The sequence below is a fragment of the Strongylocentrotus purpuratus genome, unplaced genomic scaffold (genome assembly GCF_000002235.5).
Source record: "Strongylocentrotus purpuratus isolate Spur 01 unplaced genomic scaffold, Spur_5.0 spur5_scaffold_14, whole genome shotgun sequence".
Classification (NCBI taxonomy): domain Eukaryota; kingdom Metazoa; phylum Echinodermata; class Echinoidea; order Camarodonta; family Strongylocentrotidae; genus Strongylocentrotus; species Strongylocentrotus purpuratus.
Window position 1 is genome coordinate 31,313,407 of NW_022145599.1, and position 17,701 is coordinate 31,331,107.

General features: G+C 38.0%; 1 protein-coding gene across 1 annotated transcript; it reads right to left on the reverse strand.

Moving 5' to 3' along the window:
- Positions 1-574: 574 nt before the first annotated feature.
- Positions 575-16,475, reverse strand: LOC584532 (nuclear protein localization protein 4 homolog). Its single transcript, XM_784392.5, has 16 exons — positions 16,336-16,475; positions 15,140-15,220; positions 14,785-14,897; positions 13,827-14,045; positions 13,301-13,349; positions 12,876-12,970; positions 11,670-11,793; positions 10,433-10,612; positions 8,546-8,632; positions 6,081-6,152; positions 5,506-5,632; positions 4,876-5,036; positions 4,613-4,684; positions 3,823-4,041; positions 2,420-2,531; positions 575-1,476 (listed from the first exon to the last, which is right to left on the reverse strand). Exons 1-16 carry the CDS (start codon positions 16,348-16,350, stop codon positions 1,319-1,321), a joined length of 1,884 nt encoding a protein of 627 aa, XP_789485.1. The 5' UTR covers positions 16,351-16,475; the 3' UTR covers positions 575-1,318.
- Positions 16,476-17,701: the final 1,226 nt, after the last annotated feature.

Sequence of the window (17,701 nt, forward strand, 5' to 3'; positions counted from 1 at the left end):
AATAGTAATACTTCTTGTTGAGTACATTAGCATGCAATCAGACTAGGGTTTCGTGCTATTTAATATCTATTATTAAAGGGAACCAAAACCTTCATACTAAGTTACTTTTATTGTAAAGTTAAAAAGATTTGAATAAAATCAGTGAAAATTTGAACAAAATCGGCCAAGGAATAAGGAAGTTAGAGCTTTTTGAAATGACTAGTCACTAGAGGGCGGTATTCAATTTGATGACATCATATGTGGACAACTCTCCATGCCTTTTGTACATAAAATTTCACAATTTTTTTGTTTTCTTCATATTAATTTGTGTTCTTGATCCGACTTCATAACATGTGAAGTAGAATATCATTTTGCATTCTATATCTTACTTTCAGGGAAGTAGATTATCTCAATCACAAGAAAGAAGGAAAAACATGAACTTTGATGTACAAAAGGCAAGGAGAGTTGTCCACAGATGATGTCATCAAATTGAATACTGCCCTCTAGTGACTGGTCATTTCAAAAAGCTCTAACTTCCTTATTCCTTGCCCGATTCTGTTCAAATTTTCACTGATATTTATCAAATATCTTAAACTTTGCAATAAAAGTCACTTAGTATGAAGGTTTTAGTTCCCTTTAATTTTCATCATACTCCAATAACTGCTTACCTATAGAATGTCGGGTAAATTTTTTGAGGTTGATTTTATAAATATTACCTACTGTATACACAACATATTTTGTTTCGGTGATTGTAACATTTCAATCATTCAATTGTACCTCATATAATGTCAACTGAACTGATTAAATACTTTCTATAGGATCCTGTTATAAAGATGTAAAGAGCTTCACCTCGTGAGCATTTGATTGGAGTACAGTACCAGGGTATCTGCTATTCTAGACCCTAAGAACTGAATCGAGGAACATGACTCTGTCTGCCCTTTGAATCCTTCACAAAGACATCAAGACTTCACCAATGTTTAGTGAATAAAATTATATCATCAGCAATAAATGACTGAGTAAATGATAAACCTTAGGGTATTGCATATAGCTAGAAGTTGGTAACTGTTTGAAAATGGTCTATATTTGAGCAATAAAACTTTTCAAGGTGCATATAAACTCATAGCACTTTTAACTGAAAAGGCATTCATGTTCCATTATGGAAAAATTTGCAATCGACTCTTTCCACTTTCTATTTGTAATACTCCTCACTACCATATCATCATAAATGATTAATTTCTGTATTATTTTAGTCAGTGCTCTCACCTTTTTTTAAACATACGAATTGGATAAATTTAAGACAGGACATAGTGGTTTAACTAGACAGGGAGGGGTCTGCGATCTAGCCCCTAGGACCATCACATATTTCACAATTTGCAGCAGAATTCTGGTTGATGTACGTGCACCTTTCACATGTCCATGTCCCTGATACGAAGGTGGACGTGCTGGTCCCGGTCGCCCCGCTGGTGCTGGGCGCAGCCTCTCCAGTCGCTGACGGGCCTGGTGACAGTGGGGAAATAAATTTTGCATTTGAAACTGATAATGAAGGTGTTGCCGTTAGCTTTCTTGACATGGGACCTCTTGAAATAAAAAGTTGCAACTTAACATATTCCAAACAAGTAAAACACTAAGCATTGTATTGCATGTTTCATTATTCGCACTTCATGCTAAATTTGAATGTAACTGGCCAGACTTGACTAACTATGCCTTTAAAGATGGTCAGTAGTCTGTAGGCTGCAGTTTTGAATCCATGATCTATTCAAATCAGATTTAAAAAAAACTGAATCAAATCATAATGAAGAAGCAATCTCAAATTACACAATGCACCATCATCATCATCATTTATTAAAGTCAGCAATTTTGCCCTTACAACAGGTTACTAACTTTTCCCGCCATCATGACACTACCTCCCTCCACTTCTTGTCTCAAGCTTCCTCCTCATTTTAATAGTCCAACCTTACCGCTTTCTTTCTTCACCATACCTTTAGTTGAAATCAATCCATAATTTTGAAATAAACTGATTTCTGTCACCTATGACCTTTAACATTTTACCATAAACCCTTATCTAGTTAGTCCATATCCCCTTGTAAATGGGTACCTACACTCACCCTGAGCTGCTATGAAGTGTTCCATTGTTGGCCACTGCTCACATTTAGACCAAGCATCCACTAAGTTTTTGTCTCTCGACTTGATTTCTGCGACCTATGACCTTTAACCATTAACCCTTATCTAGTTAGTCTATACCCCATTGTGAATGGGTACCTACACTCACCCTGAGCTGCTATGAAGTGTTCCATTGTTGCCCACTGCTCACATTTAGACCAAGCATCCACCAAGTCTTTGTCTCTCGACTTGATTTCTGTGACCTATGACCTACGACCTTTAAGCGTCAACCCCTATCTAGTTAGTCTATACCCCATTGTGAATGGGTATCTACACTCACCCTGAGCTGCTATGAAGTGTTCCATTGTGGCCCACTGCTCACATTTAGACCAAGCATCCACCAAGTCTTTGTCTCTTGACCTGAGTGCTTCTAACAGGGGATCCATATGGTCCTGGTTTCAAACGAACACACATAAAAAAGAAATAAAAGATGAGTAATGAAAAACAGAATCAAGCAAAATTCATGAGCGATCCCAATCTAATGCCAAGCAGGTCAATGTACCATTTCAATGAATTATAACAACTTCAATGATCTTAACGAGTGATCTAGGGACCATTTTAATACTATCATTGTTGTCTTCATTACCAAGATTACGTCACTGTTATCATGATCAAGTACATGGTCATGAACACTATCATTACCATTGCCAAACATCATCATCATCATCACAACCTCATCTCCACACGGGTCATATCCAAAAGAACAACCTCTCATCCAGGCAAGGCTCACTAAAACAATCATACATTACCCTGGGTTGTGAGAGGTCCATGGTGGCCAAGAAGACTACAGCAAGAAATAGAGTAAATCATATTCATTCAAAGCACCATGGATCAGATACTGTCAAATCATCATCATCCTTGTTCCACATGACAACCTAATCTCCAGATTATCCACACCTCTCATTTTCACCTTTCACAATACAACCTCTCACCCAGACAAGGCCTCACTACAACAACCCTATATTACCCTGAGTGGCAGGAGGTCCATTGTGACTATGAAGACTACAGCAAGATATAGAGTAAATCATATTTATTCAAAGCACCATGGATCAGATACTGTCAAATCATCATCATCCTTGTTCAACATGACAACCTAATCTCCAGATTATCCACACCTCTCACTTTCACCTTTCACAATACAACCTCTCACCCAGACAATGCCTCACTACAACAACCCTATATTACCCTGAGTGGCAGGAGGTCCATTGTGGCAAGATAGACAAGCAGATGAAAGTCCAGTATAGCTTCCACACGACAACATAATCTCCAGATTATCCACACCTCTCACTTTCACCTTTCACAATACAACCTCTCACCCAGACAATGCCTCACTACAACAACCCTATATTACCCTGAGTGGCAGGAGGTCCATTGTGGCAAGATAGACAAGCAGATGAAAGTCCAGTATAGCTTCCACACGACAACATAATCTCCAGATTATCCACACCTCTCACTTTCACCTTTCACAATACAACCTCTCACCCAGACAATGCCTCACTACAACAACCCTATATTACCCTGAGTGGCAGGAGGTCCATTGTGGCAAGATAGACAAGCAGATGAAAGTCCAGTATAGCTTCCACACGACAACATAATCTCCAGATTATCCACACCTCTCACTTTCACCTTTCACAATACAACCTCTCACCCAGACAAGGCCTCACTACAACAATCCAACATTACCCTGAGTGGCAGGAGGTCCATTGTGGCAAGATAGATTAGCAGATGAAAGTCCAGCATAGCTTCCATGAGCTGACCACTCTCAAACTGTCCTAGGTACTGGGTGAGCGCCTCTATGCCCTGCACCTCTCCTACACCCGCCCGGTTCTCGATGGGGAAGGGTTTCAGCCCGGGCTGGGAGTTGAAGGCAAAGGTGGCATCCTTGGGAAACCCAGCCGGTAACTGTGAAGAAAAAAAAATCAAATATTTGATAAAGAATACCAAACTACGTAAGGCACAAAGCTGTAAATGCCCATTGGAGTGGAATCTAGAAGAGCATTAATTGATCCTGAGTTTAGGGAACAAAACTGTACTTTAAAAAGTACAACTGTACAGAACTGTACTTTAAAAACTGTAAAATTATGCTGGATTATTTATCATACAAAAAATGGGTCCTTTGAATGATTCAAGTGGTAAAAGATATTTAATTGAAAAGACATGAAAAGCAACAACACACGTTTACACCTATAAGCCAATTTTCTATGAATCTGCTCTGTTGACCCAATTTCCTCATCGTTCTTTACCAATTATGATGCTATTTCATACCCGACTTTGTGTGGCGATATCACATATCTGTAGTCTTCAGTCTCACATTTTTAGGATTCTGTGAGATGTACTTTGTTTACTCATGATAAGTACTGCACTCAGAGAGAGTAAAAAAAAAGATCAACTGTCACCTAGCAAAAGAGATCTGCCATCCTGATTACAGAATAATCGTTGAATGGTACGGAGAAGTGGAGGTGGTAGTACTTACATCGACTAGAAGGAACTCTACTGGCAAGGGTCTTGCTAACTGCTTTGATGAGTTGCCATAGCTATCAGTTTCCTGTATGAGATAATGGGAATGAGAAATAGAGAAAGAGAATGAGACTGAATTTCTCTGGATATATTTTATACAAAGATAAACAAAGTTTTCATCACATTTTGCAACACAGGATCAAGGATATGTTGTTTATTGGTTGATTCCCTGATAAAACCTAGCTCGGGTGCAACTAGGGTAGGCACACTTCAACTTACCGAGTAGAAGACATCAGGTACGTATTGCTCATTTGTAGATTCCCTGATATAGCCTAGCTCCGGAGCATCGATGGTAGGCACTAGACAGTCATCCCTGACTAGAGCCATACACTGGTTGGATACCTGGTACGCCTCTGTGTGTATCTGATTCGTAGAATCACCTGGAGGATTTCAAACACATGGAACAATATTCACAGATAATTTTTAAATCTTATGCCTCTGATGATATGAGCATCGTAAATTAGGAATAGTAAGTTTTTAAAACTGTAAGAAAGTGAAAATTACAAAAACAATCTTTGCTGTTGATATCGTTTTTAGAATTTCAAGCATAGGCTGAAATAATTTTTTTAAGTCAACTTGCGAACTAGTAAACCATATATATGCAAGTGTGTCAATTACCTCCTGAGCAAGCCATTACCATAACATTAATTTTTAACAAGTCCATTTTGGTTGTTTTTACCTTGTTACTGATAAATCGGACACAAATGTAAACGATGGGGTAAACTTCAAAATGCAAGAGCTAATTTCTGGTTTGGGGATGGAAGAAGAGGTAAATTTTGTCTTGTTCCATACATTCAGTACAACATTCAAATATGGCATGATTTTCTGACCACTGCAAACTTCACATACCTGTTACTATACATGTGACAAATTTGGAGCCAAAGTGTCCCTCTGTTGCCAATTTGCAGGGGCTGGGATGCTGGTTCTGGAACTCACCGGCCATAATGCACTCTTCCGCTGACATGAAGTGGGCATCCTGCGTTTCCAAACAAAAAGCATGAGTTACATTAATTAGCATGTGTGGGACTGACACCACGTATTCTAGAAAACAAATATCTTGTAAATATGAGGTCTACAATTTTGAGGGGAGGGGGGGGGGGGGGGGGGGGGGGGGGGGGTTCCAAATCTAAATCTAATTATAATAATTACAATTGTTTATTAACTCATACAAGTTGGACCAATAAAATAAAAAATAGTAAATTAATCCATTAAGGATATATCCTTGACAAAGGAATGAAATGAGGTAACTGATAAAAACAGCATTTTTCACCTTACATTTTGATTCTTAGACTTTAGCTCTAGAAATAATGTTGCTAAATCATTTAAGGTAACTGCCCTCGCCCCTCTTTTTATTTTTAAAGTATGACACCTTGTCAAGAGAATGGCTCTATAAGGAAGAAAGAGATGAACAGCTTTCTGCTTACCATATTCCTGACATGTTTGACTGTTCCTTTGGTAAGATCATCAGCCATTAGGTCGGTATATATCCAACCAACCTAGACGAGATGAAAGAAGAAACAATAAAACTAGGTTAAAGATAAAGTTGAGTTCTGGTCGTGCGATTGCATTGTAAAAGAAACAATGTGGAATTGATAACAAAAATTAATCATGTAGCATATAAGTATTGGTGTGTCTTGCAAGGTTCTGGAATTATCAAAATGATAGGAAATTTGGCCCAGTCTTGGTAAAAGTAACAAGCATTGTACACATAAAGATGAATATGGGACTACACAAACATGTGGTCCGAATTTTTAAACTGTTACATGTCATATTTAGAATATGAAGGCATTTGAAGAGCTGTGCTTTTCAGGGAACATTTGTTCTCTGATGTTCTTCCACACTTGCATACCAACAATAAAAATGCTCACAAATTATTTTTCACCTCTCCCCAGGACTCAACCTTTTCTATAAGTATATGCTGTATGTACATTTAATGCATTCTCTAAATAGTGAGTAGTTTGTTTTATGAAGTGAAGGCAGTTTGTTAACCCCAATAAACCAAAAATCAAAATAACCCTTGACAGTACAGGCTCAACTTCAACAGCTACATTCAATGCTAAATTCACTTAACCCTTACTGTACTGGGGGGGGGGGGGCCTGGGAGGCCCCCCCCTCGACATTTTCGGAGATTGCGCCGCAACCGCTTGGAATTTTGAATTGTCGTTTCATGACTTTTTTCCCACAAGTCTTACGCACATTTTGATACCATTTTCGTCGAAATCGGATATACCTGTAAGGCGTTACATAACAATTAGTATGCGCATGTCATCAAAAAAAAAATAAAAAAATAAAAATCGCATAAAAATTTGCATAAATTATCATTATTAATTACATTAAAATAACTTTTTTTTGTGTTAAAAAGAAGTTTCATATGAAAAATGAGTTTCCACATTCAAAAAGTGGAGTTTGACACGTTTTCTGTAAAATGCATAAAATTAGCGCATTTTGCATAATTAATTAGGCTAACGACAAAAATTTGCATATTCGGAAAAAACTAATTATACCAACTTGTTCCTTACGTAGATATATACAAACATGCAAATTTTCGTGTTCATCGGACAATCGACGGCTGAGATGATAGGGGGGGGGCCTGGGAGGCCCCCCCCCCCCCAGTCAGTGGGTGCTCAAAATAGCCCAGTACAGTAAGGGTTAAACGATTTCAAAGACTAGATGGAACTTCAACTGCGCGCAATCGAAAATGATGCCTCAACCATAGAGCAATTTTACAAGCCAAAACGGAGGCAACTTTTAAAATTCAAGTTTGATTGTAATCCATCTGTCATCTTTAATAATGGATTCACAAGCTATTTATAGGCATCCTTAATGAGCCCCATGACCTTTGACCTGATGACCCTTAAATCTAATCAGTTCATTGGCTCTGCAAGATACATATACATGTCTTGAGTTTGATAGTAATCTGTCTTTTGGTTCTCATGATAATGTGATCACAAGCTATCTGTGCATACATAATGAGCCCTGTGACCTTTGAACTTTGACCTTGTGACCCCAAAATCTAAGCACCTCATTGGCTATGCAAGATACATACATGACCTGAGTTTGGCGGTAATCCATCATTCAGTTCTTGAGATAACGCGATCACAAGCTATTTTGCATACATAATGAGCCCTATGACCTTTGAACTTTGACATCGTGACCCCAAAATCTAATCAGTTCATCGACTTTGCAAGATACATGCATGATTCAAGTTTGGCAGGAATCCATCAATCAGTTCTAGAGATAACGCGATAACAAGCTATCTTGCATACATAATGAGCCCTGTGACCTTTGACCTTGGATCTTGTGACCCAAAATCTAATCAGTTCATTGGCTCTGCAAGATACATGCATGATTCAAGTTTGGCTGTAATCCATCAATCGGTTCTTGAGATAACGCGATCACGAGAACGGGACGTACGGACGAACAGACGTATGGATGGACGTACGGTACTACGGACGGACGAACGGACGGACGGACAACCAGAAAACATAATGCCTCCGACTACTTTGTAGCGGAGGCATAATAAAGTAAATAAAACTAACTCTATCCCAAGAATTACCCAAGAATTAACCAACGTGCACTTGATTAAATGCCCGGCCCCCCCACTCCGAGAACGGACGGACCCCATGCGTGTTACCAAAATGTCCTTTCGTAACAAAAGAAAAAGGTCGACCCGTATTGACTTTACACACCGGACTTTTGCTGAAAAGGGGGGGTGCTGAAAAGGCTCGTATAACAAAAGAAAAAGGTCGACCCGTATTGACTTTACACACCAGACTTTTGCTGAAAAGGGGGGGGGGGGGGGTCGCTTGGAACACGCATATGCGTACCCTAAATAACACTGAGTGGGGGGCCGGGATTAAATGTACAAGAAAGACCATGCAAAGCTTACCTTACAAAGACCTAATTTGGATGCTACATAGTCGACTGCTTCTGCAAAGGGATCTTCTAGTAATTCTAAACTATTTGATGTACTGTTCTGAAATGATAAGGAATCAATGAAAGAAAACATTTGAAATTGATGAGATGAAGTATCAAAGTATCAAAGTAGAATCCGACTTATGTCACGTGCCTGTAGATTCTACTTGGCCTGGTGAAATCTACTTGAAAGCAAGAACTACTTGATACCAATTTTGCTTGCAAATCTAAAAATGATTAACAACATTGATCATGTTTTTCTATAATTTCTCTTGCACAACAAAATTACTGTGCACATTCTTAAAAAACTAATTTCAATATCATCATCATGGTACAATATCTTGCAAAATATTAATGTGATAGTAACAAAGATGAGCAATAAAATTATTACATAAAAGTTGATATTGTAATTAAAATGGAGAAGCAGAAATAAAACAACAAGGTAGATTAATTAATTTCTCTATAATTATAACCTGTTAAATGCATAGAGACACTGTTATATACAAAATAAAGTATAATCTAATATCATTATTATCATAGTTGAAGCCTCTCTCCTTGGGAGCTTCAAAAATTTGATGGCAACATTTCACCTAAATTGTATAATGATTAAAGGGAACCAAAACCTTCATACTAAGTTACTTTTATTGTAAAGTTTAAAAGACTTGAATAAAATCAGTGAAAATTTGAACAAAATCAGGCAAGGAATAAGGAAGTTAGAGCTTTTTGAAATGACTAGTCACTAGAGGGCAGTATTCAAGTTGATGACATTATATGTGGACAACTCTCCATGCCTTTTGTACATAAAATTTCACCATTTTTTTGTTTTCTTCGTATTTATTTGTGTTCTTGATCCTACTTCATAACATGTGAAGTAAATATCATTTTGCATTCTATATCTTGGTTTCAGGGGAGTAGATTATCTCAATCGCAAGAAAGAAGAAAAACATGAAATTTGATGTACAAATGGCATGGAGAGTTGTCCTCAGATCATTTCATCAAATTGAATACCGCCCTCTTGTGACTAGTCATTTCAAAGAGCTCTAACTTCCTTATTCCTTGCCTGATTTTGTTCAAATTTTCACTGATATTTTTCAAATATCTTAATATTTACAATAAAAGTAACTTAGTATGAAGGTTTAGGTTCCCTTAATGATGTGATAGAGGATGTCCTTTAACACGCACTTCTGCAATGATTAAAAAAAAAATGTGTTTGAAGATAAATATTGATGAAAAGAATACAAAACTGAGGTTTTCTGCATACAACAGTTAACCCAAATATGGCATTCTGTCATCAATATTCGTCTTCAAACGCATTTTTTTTTAAATCCTCGCAGAAGTGTGTGTTAAATGACATACCTTTTACATCATTGAACAATTTAAGTTAATTTTTGCCTACAAACTTTGGGCTCCCAACACTTGAGAGGGGCTGTAAGAACCTCACATAACCTTTGTTAAAGATAAAGGTGAGTTCTGGTAATGCGATTGCATTGTGAAAGAAAAAAGTTGATCGTGTAAGTATTGGTGTGCACTGCAAGGTTCTGGAGTCATCAAGATCATAATAAATTTGGCCCAGTCTTGGTAAAGGTAACAAGCACTGTACACAGAAAGATGTATATGGGACTACACAAATGGTGTTGGGCTAGCTTACCTTGATTTCCTTATCTTTCTATGCTCATTACTCAGCCAGTATACATTTCTTCCAAAATTGTTTGGCACATGACATTTATTTGTAATCTTGAACATTCAATGTAAGTTTTGCTTGATTCTGTGAGAATTCATTTTCTTTTTTTACCAGAACTCAAGTTTATCTTTAACTATGTTATATGAAACACATTTAATACAAGTAAATATGCATGTTTACCTGTGGAGGTTCATAGATTGCCAAGACTGTTGCTTTGATCCCTAGAGGAACATCTTTATGGTGCTCATACTTCCCGTACAGGAAGCCTATTCTTTGGTTCCCACATTTCCGCCAGAAGTCTAGAAGGCGATCAAACATCATGGGGTTCTCAAACATGACGTTGTCTACGTGCCTATAATGCTGCAGGAAGGATGAGAAGCGTGACAAAATTAGACATAGTTTTCTTGGAGAAAGGATAAGCGGTTTATGCTGAGTGAACAATAATGAATATGTTCTCCTAGCTATGTTTTTGGATCTCACTTCCTCAAAATTATTTCATGGTTCCAAAATATGTATTCAAATGAGGGTTTTTTCAATGCCTCTAAGTCTGTTTTACATGTTGGGCACACTTCACCAATTATTCATACATGGCACACACACATTATCACTGCATTGCAAAATCAAGCTCAAATCATCATTTCTTTGTGACGCAGCTTAAATTGTGTACACTTTTCTTCAACTTTTTGAGTAAGCACCACCAGGGGCGTACGCAGATTTTTTCAAGGGGGGGGTTTAAAATTTGACCAAAAATATTTTGCTCCCGAAAATTTGAAAATCGCGCCGGCCAAAAAAAAAAAAAAAAATCCAAAGGGGGGGTTTTAGGGAAATTTAGGGGGGGTTTACACACAAAAAATTACCAAAGTTTACCCCCAACCCCCCCCCCCCCCCCCCCCCCCCCCCCCCCCCCCCCCCCCCCCCCCGTGTACGCGCCTGAGCACCACTATCTTTAAGGCAAGCCAACAAAGTAATCCCTAAAGTCAGTAAATGTAAAGCAATCTCTTCAAAGCAATCACTACCACAATTTCACAGTATAGAGATACCAAGCGGCCCCTCCAACTCAACAATTTAATACTACAAGCAAGTGAGTGAAAAATCAAATACCAAAAAAGCTTTAAATGATGGTTAAAACAGTAGGCCTTTAAAAAAAATATGTTGTATTGCCCTTTGCGACCGACCCCAAAATCTTTTTAAGGCTACGGTAGGCTCTCTAAAAAAAAATTATTTTTTACTGTTTTTTAGAAGAAAAAAAGTATTAAAAGATTAAAAATTGAGAAATATCAGCCCAAAGAGGGAGTACAAAAAAAAAAAAAAGATTCCTGACCGATCAACCCATGTTTTGGCACCTAAAGGGCAATACAACATCTTTTTTTTTTAGGTCTTACCCTCTAACTGATAAGAGAGAGAGATCTCAACTTACTTGTCTATCTAACGTAATAGCACTTGGTTGACATTTGGTGCAGATGCCATTGGGCCACGGTGAGTGCTCTGTACACCCTGGCTTGATCTTACAGCTAATGTTCTCTAGAAATGCAAACTTTCCCCTGGAAAAGAAAAATTGAAAAGGTAAACATTATTATCTGACAATTACTCAATCACAAGGAAGCAGTGAGACTCAGTGCTACACATGGTTCACTAGTAAGGTATTAAAGTGACTCGGTAACATTGTTGAAAGTTGATGAAAAAACTGAGTAATTTTTGTATGAAATGTTACTTATTATATTCCATCTACTGTACTATACCTCTGACATGCAAAAAATCCTGAAAAATTCTCAAACCACAAAGATATTTATGGTTTTCTTTAAAGGTGTCACTGTACAACACATTCTAACAGTAAATTCTCCCGACCATTTTTTAATTTTCCAAACCATTTTTCCATAAAAATAAGACATAAGACAGACTTTTAAAAGCCTTTCAACACTTGGATGTCTGGAATGGTATATAGAGCCAATTCATTGCTTTGTGACGATTTGCATTCACCTAAAATGTAATTAAATTGTAAAAATATAGTTGGGAGAATTAAGGAATCGATCAGATCAGTTTTTCCCAATTTGTATCGTTAATAATGGTCTGTTTTTACTCAAACTTTCAGATTATCTTTCATTGTACATCTAGCATTAAAGTTACTACCTTAGCACCATTTTCTCTGATCTGAATAATGTTACCAAGTCCCTTTACGACTTGGTAAGGTCAATAAGTCCCCTACTTGCAAGCTATTGATTTGATACAGGTGCTGCTTGTTACTGTTGCTTATTACTATGATACCTGCTTTGGCAAAAACCGGTTAGATGAAGACTGATGTTGTTTCTTATATTGCTGCTGCTGGTTATAAATGATCCCACTGAAATCAGCATTGCAGGATAAGTGTGCAAGTCCATAAAGGGCTGTCTTTCCAGTGTTGCACTTGTAAAATTTTATCTACGTTGAAAGCACTGTCCTCAGACAGCAACAGGTAAACACATTTTCCATGCTCTTAGTTTGAAAATGGTTTCTTATTGAAACATGTACGAAAGGAACCTGTACATAAAGACCACCTGCCTATAAAGACCACTTTTCTTGTCTCCCGTGGGTGGTCTTTATATACAGGTTTCACTGAATAACTAATATCTAGATCCATGATGCTTACTTATCAAACCCGCCAGTGAGTTTCCTGATGTGAGAATGGAAGGATAGATGCTTGATGGGAGGGTCGTGGTCGTTGATATATCTCTCGTCATGTGGCTGTAAACGAAAAGAGGGCAGAAAAATGTCAATATGTTTATGAATATGATGCATTAGTAATCATTTAACACATTTAAATTCACTTTCACCTTCTCAAGGAGCTGTGGAGGGACCCAATATGAGAAAATTAGAACTTCAACCCCCCCCCCCCCCCCAAAAAAAAACAACTCCCCATCAGCATCTCCCTCTCTCCCTCCCCTCTCTCCCCCTCTCTCTCTGTCTGTCTCTCTCTCTCTCTCTCTCCCCCTCTCCCTCCCCCTCCTCCTGCTCCCTCTCTCTCTCTCTCTCTCTCTCTCCCCCATAATATAGGGATGCCAGGTATACACTTACCTCTAGAGGTACACAATGGACACACTTTGCATTGACACCATGATGACATCTGAAATAGAAATTGAATTATTATGGGATTAAAACAAAATAGTAATTATTTTTTACATGGCAACACTGCCTACATTGGACAAATGAATAACAATTACCTTCTAGCTTTTTAAAGTGCATACAAATTTCTCTATGTCAAGACAGTTATTACCACCCAGTCAATTCAGGTAATCACATACATGTAATATCTGCAACATCTCTTCTTCCTTGCTAATCTTCCTGCAATATAGTTACCATGATGGCCTATAAATATGTAGTTACAAGGACAGCATACTGCCAGGCCACCATTCCTCTCCTGGGTAAGGAGTGAGTAATGTACATAAATGCCTTTCCAAAGATCACTGGTACCATGCCAGAGCTTGAACCCATGACCCTGACCTGCATGACCTTTGAACCAAGTTTACAAACTACTAGTTTCATGAAACTCCTTCCAAAGATCAAATTGACACACCTCAACTGGTCCTAAAATGCTACTCACAATTGTTCATCTCTTTTCCTGTAGATTTTGCCATCCTGTTTCGATAGAAACTGGTCGACTTCGTCCTCAACAACCAATGGCACGGGCTGTGATGACGAGGATGATGATAAAGATGACGATGAAGAGGAGGTGTGAAGAGATGATTTTTCTTGTGATGAAGGCTCTGCGATACCATCCACCTCTACTTTAGTTGGGTACAGGTGTATCATATCACCATGTCTGCAGAAAGCAAAGGAACAAAATGTCAAATTTCAATTATAAATTTTCTCCAATAAAAAGCCACAATAGCAACAGTGAACATTTTATTGTTCCAATGTGCAGATTTCTCAAAGAGGTATAGCCTTTAAAGGGAAATCCAACTTTGAAAGCAAACTACTCGAGAGGAAAGCACAAACATCAGAGAAGTTAACGGATATGAAAGTTTGAATGAATTCGGACCCAAACTGAGAAATTTATAACTTTTTTAGTGTTGTGATTACTATAGGTATGGGCTTTTCAAACTGGCTGAATTTGTCAATGTCTCTTTGATGTAGTGGCAACAACCTTCACATTTTACTAAAATTCAACAACAAAATTAAATGTATGGCTCTAGAGGGTCTATTCCCTTTAGAGGACCCCAAGGGAGAAAGGGCATTAGAGAACAATAGAAATTAGTAACATTTTTCTAGAGCAACTGTGATGTCAAAACATGCTTACTTGCTTACTTGACAAGTCAAATTTATTAAAAAGACAACCTGTCAATTCTACACTCAACTCATTCTGTTTTCCTTGAACATTTTGCTATTACTCAAAAGTAAAGTAACACATATAAAAAGAGTACTGCATATAAAGACAACTTTTAGTCTCTCACTTGACTGATTTTAAAACATACTGTATTTCACTGTACCAAGTGATTTCAATGAAACCTGAAATTTAGGTTTAACAAATTATGAAAATGGATTATAGGAAGTAAGCTTACTTGATATTTTGTGATTTAAGTGTGACTTTGCTAGAGGCTTTAAGTTGCTCTGTCTTGTCCCGAGATTTGTAGAGTTGAAAGCCATCGGCAGGGAGCGACACTGTCTGTGAAACCTACACACACAACAAACAACAAACAATATTTGAACAAGAACATCATAAAATTCAAAGAAATTGTGACATTTTAACAGGGGTAACATAAATAATCTGTAAATATTGATTGCTCTTATGATATAATTTCAATTAAATATATAATAAAAGCAAACCATCTCTTGAAGTGAGTCAAACCATCTCTTGAAGTGAGTCACCCCCCCCCCCCCCCAACCAAAAAATAAGAAGCAAGGATAATATGTTACCTTTTGGAAGAACTTGTAGAGGGATGTTGTCGGGGGAACAGTGACTCGTTTGTTTCCGTCAGGGGACTGGATCCGTATGATCTGGATGTAAATAGAGATGTAAAAGAAGATATAAGCCATTAAAAATAACCAGAGTACAAGTTAGACAACAAATTGCGTGCATTGGTTGAATGATCCAGAGTGTCAACTGTGGGTTTGACCACTCATCCAAATTATGAGGTTATAATGTAACCTTGTAAGTATTGTCAAACCAATATGATCATGGTGAAACTTATAATTGCTGCCTTCTAGTTCTACTGCTCTGCTACTGCCAGCAACAATAAACAAATGCAATTTTCCTCTCTCAGCAACAAGGAAGCCAGCACATAACCGGAGTCATAGCTTCTTATCACCAGTGAATTTAATATCCCCTTTTCCAGACTTTTCCCGTTTTTGATACCCTAAATGGATATGTGCCGTGCCTGGCCTGGTGATGAAAAGAATTTCTCCTTTTAAGCGTTTTGGTCTAATGATGTATGCCTCAATGAAAGATACCCTTCTCTGGTCTGTCTACTTTAATATTCAATGTCTATTTCTTGTTTTCATAACATTTTTGTTATTATCATGCTCATCCACTCATGAGGTGGCAACATTTTGGCGGGGTAAAACTACCTTGTTGTTGGTGTTGTTTATTTTGTATTTTTGTATGCAGAGGCTCCAATATATTATACTTCTCTCACATGGGAGAGAGTCTCAAGACTCAACATCTCCATTTGGTTGTGGGTCTCTCTGCCTCTGGCCTCTGGCTGATACAATTCTTGAACTTTTGAAGATTGTATTTCACTATTTCGATTTGTAATCATAGACTAATACTAGTGGTAAAGACCTTTAAAAAGACAGTGACTAGCAAAGAAATGTGCCTGCAAATAAACAATGCCAATCGAAATCCATGAAAATTTAAAGGCACAGGCAAAGGGCAAAATCAAAGCAAGTGGCAGTGCATTTGCCAATGATTTCGATTGGGTGACAATGAATTGACTAGGCTGACCTGTCCTGGCCTGTGGTATGCGTGTATGCACCACTGCACTGGCAATGTATTGCACTCAATGGCCAAATCGCATTCACCAAGATAGAACGACCGATTCTAACATTGATAAAACTACTAAAATTATGTTATAGAATTTTGCCATAATTGTACAAACCTTAACAATACTTACAATAGTCCCCGACATACTGAATCAAATAATGAAGAATGAACTGATCAGGAAAGGTTTATTTAACAGTCTAAATGGAGACCCTGTCGTCATGAATTCTATGACTTGCAAGATAGGTTAATGCTACATGCAACGTAGAGGGCGTCCGTACAAGAGGTACGTACTCGATATAGCTATAGCCAAGGTCTGGGAGAAAATTGAAAAAGCATCCACTCTCAACTCGACTGGAGGGGGGGGGGGGCACAAATGATCATCGTTGATGTCTGGGATGGGGTCTAGGAGGACGAAAAAGGCCAAGACATAGACATTGTAAAAGATATCATACAGCAAAAATTTACAGTGAAAACAAAAAGAAGGATGTAGGTGAGGATAAAACGTCAAAGCCGGGGCATTAGTATAGATTATTTGGGGATCGGAAGGTGGGGAGAGGGTGGGGACGTCTCGTGTTTAAATTGTGAATTAAAAAAAGATTTAAGTACAAAGAAACTCCGTTGTTTAACATACGGTTAACCCTGTGGTTAGGCCTACCTTTTTAGAAAAAAGACCCAAAGGATATGCTTTCTTCAAATAATGTCGAATCGCCGGATGCCACGTATACCAGACTTGTATATTCAACACATCGATAATTAAATCTTTATTGGAAGGGTGGCAGGATCCACTTACCTGAACAAGAACTGACAAGGAGAGGTGAAAGAGGGAGAAAGAGAACGGGGTCGGGGATCATTAAGCGAGAAAATGCCAATAAATCTCGACCCCAGAATGCAGCCGAAATAACTCCAATTCTACTTCCTACTCGTTATCTCGCCTATTCACCCCCCCCCCCTATATTTCGTTTGGACGGGGGTGTGCCGCTCAAACCTCGAAATCCCTACCCATTTCAAGGGTAATTTGGGCAGAAAAAGGTACCCGTTTTAAAAAGTGTTAGTCTTCAAATAAAGGCCCATTTTTTAAACAATTTTAGGGTGTTCGTCATGCAAATACACCCGAAAAATCTTGAAATTTTGGAAAAACGGACCCACGTTTAGTGATATTTTTGTTTAAAAGGGTACTCATATTACAGTAGGTAATTTTCGTTAAAAAGCGCCTCATTACGGAGCGGCACGTGCCCGTATGTCTTAATATGTAAGTATATCCCACCCACCCCCCCCCCCCCCCCCCCGGTGATTTTTTTTTCCATCGAATAAAAACAAAGTTGGAACAATTTTTTAGGCAATGAGCAACACAAGATTATTGTTGAAAGCGGTGTTATCTTCTTTTCAACGTTTTAAGTTCATGCTTATTAAAGAACCGTATGCATTTCAGCTCTACATGTAATATGTATGATAGAAATATAACAATGTTATGACTATTAAAGATAAATTCCCAACAT

Excerpts from the sequence above, each read along its gene's own strand:
- LOC584532 (XM_784392.5), bottom strand. Across the intron at positions 14,898-15,139 it reads TCTACAAGTTCTTCCAAAAG|GTTTCACAGACAGTGTCGCT; the intron begins GTAACATATTAT and ends TTGTGTGTGTAG. Across the intron at positions 11,794-12,875 it reads CTCACTGGCGGGTTTGATAA|GGGAAAGTTTGCATTTCTAG; the intron begins GTAAGCATCATG and ends TTTCTTTTCCAG.